The 4,546-nt window shown below is 44.5% G+C and overlaps 1 protein-coding gene across 1 annotated transcript; it reads left to right on the forward strand.

Annotated features, from left to right (window-relative positions):
* The first annotated feature begins 311 nt into the window (after window positions 1–311).
* LOC124163731 lies at window positions 312–1,595 on the forward strand. The gene is made up of 2 exons (XM_046540808.1): window positions 312–947; window positions 1,060–1,595. The coding sequence occupies exons 1-2, from the start codon at window positions 900–902 to the stop codon at window positions 1,588–1,590; spliced, it is 579 nt and encodes a 192-aa protein (XP_046396764.1). The 5' UTR covers window positions 312–899; the 3' UTR covers window positions 1,591–1,595.
* Window positions 1,596–4,546: the final 2,951 nt, after the last annotated feature.

Consider the following 4,546-nt stretch of genomic DNA (forward strand, 5'->3'; position numbering starts at 1 on the left):
GTAGTCCCCACGAAAAGGTTGACAGCGCGGCGACTTCTCACTCTGGACCGACGTGTGATAAACTGGATAGCGAAATGTAAAGACAGTCGACACACTGACTACACCGCGACTTCTCACTCAGGATCGACGTGTGATAAGCAGGATAGCAAAGTGTATAGACAACCGACACACGTAGCACACAGCAACTCTGGCCTCTAGACGCAACCACGAGACAAACAAGCGATAGAGCTCTACTCTCAGCCCTTTTAAGGGTATGAACTGGCATACCCCCACTCAAAAAAAAAAAATAAATAAATAAAAGGGGGTGAGTTTCCTTCGAAACGCATGGGAAAATACATTCACCTTGGTCTTTTCAGCATACATATTTCTCTTACTGACCATATCCTTCCAAGGGGTGAAGAACCCTTTTTACAAATCATAAGTAATTTTAGGAACACCTTAAGACACTTAAACACCTTTCACCATCCTTCCCGCGATTTATAGTTTGTCACACGAAATCTCTTTTTTCAAAATCGTTCAAGCCGTCACGGGAAAATTCTTTGGACCCTCGAAAAAGCGGCAATGCAAAAGTGGAGGGTCATCGACATAAGGCGCTAAACACAGCAGACCCTTTTCTCAACTCCCCCTTCACTCACATAACGTCGGCGCAGAACCTTACCGATCCGTGCCTGAAAGGCCACTGCAGAGCTGTTAAGAGGTGGCCGTCAAAAAATACGGAAAGGCATCCGCATTTAGACAATGCTTCCCAACTCCCTCCCTCCCTTTCTTTCACTTACGTACCTTCCCCCGCCTTTACTTCCCCCACCACTGGAAAAAGGGTTGCGAGTGGGTCTCAGTTGTCCCTTACCCGTCGGACGGAAAGCACCCATCCACGACCCACAACAGAGGCAATTATTGACATGGACGACAAGTATGAGAAAATCACTCCTGAGGAAATTGAACGAGAGGTAAGCACGTTGGCATTTTTTTTTTTTTCTTACGGTCATTGTTACCAATCAATGTATTCGATTTTCAACTCCCCGAGTCCAGCACTGAAAACTTATAAATCCTTTATTTCAGATTCAAGCTGCCAACCTTTATAGCTGGGAAGATGACGATCACTCAGATTATGACGATCCACCATCCTCTATCAAGAACGGCTTTCGATGCTCTACACCCGTTACAGCAAAAAGAGAGTTTCCGGATGGCTTCTGGTCGCCGAATGGCGAGGTATTTGCGGCTGTAGGGAATACAGAGGAGATCAGCAGCACGGCGGAAACCGTAATCATCGACGCTGCAACGCATGATGATGATGATGATACAGAGGCCGAAATCCAAGACAGTCTGTTGCTTTCATTTGAACTATCAGAACCACTTTCCAGTGATTACTGTACGTGTGCCATTTGTGATAGCTGTGCCAAGAATATTGCGCGTGCTGTTGGTTCAAGTGACCATACCGTAAGAAAAATCTCAAATTGCCGCGAGTGTGAGTGTGTGACATGCAAAACATGCCTTAACGTGGCTTTTCACGAAGTAGTTTCAAACTACAGAGACATTTTACAGTGCAGAGAAGAAGTGACTCTAGAACCAGGATTTTATTTAAATATTTAACTGTAAAAAATAAATAAATAAATTATAAAATGAAATCTCTACCTTTCCTTCCAATTACCTGGCTGGCGCTCACATTTCTTATCATCTGCGTGATTGCAATACCTGTATTGGTTGATATGGATCATATTAAGGTTTGTTTGGGGGTAACAGGAGGAAGTGAGGGCACGGATTTATAGAAAGAGTCTTTCGCCATTTCCAAACTAGCCGTTTGTTACATAAGAATTTCCAAGTTGTCCGAAGACACTTTAATTACGAAACTAGGGCAGGGTTTGTGACGAGGGAGGGTATGGCACAAAGAATGATGCTTTGTCCTATAGGCAGGAGTCGCTAGGGTCCCAAGAAGGGCTGGAAAGGCAGGTCATCGAACCCCTGTTCCACAGAGAGAAAGGGTAAGTGGTTACATAAGAATTTCCAAAATCTCCGAAGACACTTTAATTACGGAACTAGGGCTGGGCTTGTGACGAGGGAGGGTATGCCACAAAGAATGATGCTTTGTCCTATAGGCAGGAGTCGCTAGGGTCCCAAGAAGGGCTGGAAAGGCAGGTCATCGAACCCCTGTTCCACAGAGAGAAGGGGTAAGTGGTTACATAAGAATTTCCAAAATCTCCGAAGACACTTTAATTACGGAACTAGGGCTGGGCTTGTGACGAGGGAGGGTATGCCACAAAGAATGATGCTTTGTCCTATAGGCAGGAGTCGCTAGGGTCCCAAGAAGGGCTGGAAAGGCAGGTCATCGAACCCCTGTTCCACAGAGAGAAGGGGTAAGTGGTTACATAAGAATTTCCAAAATCTCCGAAGACACTTTAATTACGGAACTAGGGCTGGGCTTGTGACGAGGGAGGGTATGCCACAAAGAATGATGCTTTGTCCTATAGGCAGGAGTCGCTAGGGTCCCAAGAAGGGCTGGAAAGGCAGGTCATCGAACCCCTGTTCCACAGAGAGAAGGGGTAAGTGGTTACATAAGAATTTCCAAAATCTCCGAAGACACTTTAATTACGGAACTAGGGCTGGGCTTGTGACGAGGGAGGGTATGCCACAAAGAATGATGCTTTGTCCTATAGGCAGGAGTCGCTAGGGTCCCAAGAAGGGTTGGAAAGTCAGGTCATCGAACCCCTGTTCCACAGAGAGAAGGGGTAAGTGGTTACACAAGAATTTCCAAAATCTCCGAAGACACTTTAATTATGGAACTAGGGCTGGGCTTGTGACGAGGGAGGGTATGCCACAAAGAATGATGCTTTGTCCTTTAGGCAGGAGTCGCTAGGGTCCCAAGAAGGTTGGAAAGGCAGGTCATCGAACCCCTGTTCCACAGAGAGAAGGGGTAAGTGGTTACATAAGAATTTCCAAAATCTCCGAAGACACTTTAATTACGGAACTAGGGCTGGGCTTGTGACGAGGGAGGGTATGCCACAAAGAATGATGCTTTGTCCTATAGGCAGGAGTCGCTAGGGTCCCAAGAAGGGTTGGAAAGGCAGGTCATCGAACCCCTGTTCCTCCAGAGGGGTTAGAGTTATGCCAAGGGACGGGGGTGGGTCCGACGAGGGGGAGGAGGTGAGGGTGGGTCAGGGGGAAGGAGGAGGGGGTGGGTCCTGCGAAAGGAAGGAGGTGGGGGTGGGTTCGACGAGGGGAAGGAGGTGGGGGTGGGTCAGGAGGTGCCAGAATTATAGAACATGAGGTCATTGACCCGTGTTCCAAAGTCCCGGGACTAGTAGTCATGTTCTCCTAAACACAGATGGAACCCAGCGGTCACCGACTCCTTCAGCACCTTCCGTCTTTTCACTAATATTCCGACGAAGCTCTAGATATATCTCACGAGCCCCTACATACTACTATAGATCAGATCATAAATATAAAATGAGAGGGATAGACTATAGAACAGATAGATTTAGAATGTCATTTTCTCCGCAATCGATTAGAGACTATAAGTGCAGCGTTAGAAGAAATAGGTTTGTTGACTGGTAGTGCAGTTTACTGGCTTATGTATTCTTTAATGAATGTTTCTGGATTTCCAAAGTATTTCTGACAGCATATTTTGCATTTTCCAGGATCATAGGCAGATTTATTTCATAAGTTGGACGCAGATAATTCCCATAGCTTATGTCTCACATGTAGCGTACATGTTGCTTCGTGCATGTTCGTAGAAGCAAGTTTCAATCCTCTTGCGCATGTTGGTGATGGTTCAACTCCCACCAAAGGCCTCTGTAGGAGGCTTTCATGTAGATTTAGATCTATTGGGTCTAATGTACTCATCCTCATCGCACATTACAACATAACATACTCAAGCAATGCCTCTGTTGGGATGGTTTCACGAAATTCCTCGGGTAATTATTTTAAAAAAAAGTTCTGGAAGTCACGTGATTCACATCATTGACAAGTTGACAACGCACACAGGTAGTTCAAAAACTCAGAAATAAAAAATAATTGACAACCTAAAACAATGGAATGGTGAAATACATACAACATGCTACAGATAACACGGCAGTAGGTTAAAACTGCAGCAGCCTCGAACGAAAAGAGCAACAATTAGGTTTCAATTAAGAGCTCAACGGATGGCAATTAATTACAGTGACCATTAATATTTACTTATACGTATCAATGCAACTCACCGCGAGCAATTTAAAAAAAAATCCACACCCAAGGGTTACCTAGCAAGCAATACATGTTTTGACTTAGTAGAAGTACTAGGACTCACAAAATACGAGGGTGCCATTTGAAATACATTATGAAATATTTCATATTGGAAAAAACCAGCATCAAAATTTTTATTTCTAAAACTCGGGTGAAGTGGATGTTGAGTCACTATGAAATCGTAAAAATATTATTTCTCAGTAGACGAGGTTATCAGAGTCCTATTTATTGACGTTCATCCATTCTGCTTTGTATATTGTAATAATAGGCCTTCTGGAAGCTTTCTAGAAAATGAGGTAAGGTCGAAATTATGGTGCTTCTGAAACCTGAA

Source organism: Ischnura elegans, chromosome 1 (genome assembly GCF_921293095.1).
Source record: "Ischnura elegans chromosome 1, ioIscEleg1.1, whole genome shotgun sequence".
Taxonomy (NCBI): domain Eukaryota; kingdom Metazoa; phylum Arthropoda; class Insecta; order Odonata; family Coenagrionidae; genus Ischnura; species Ischnura elegans.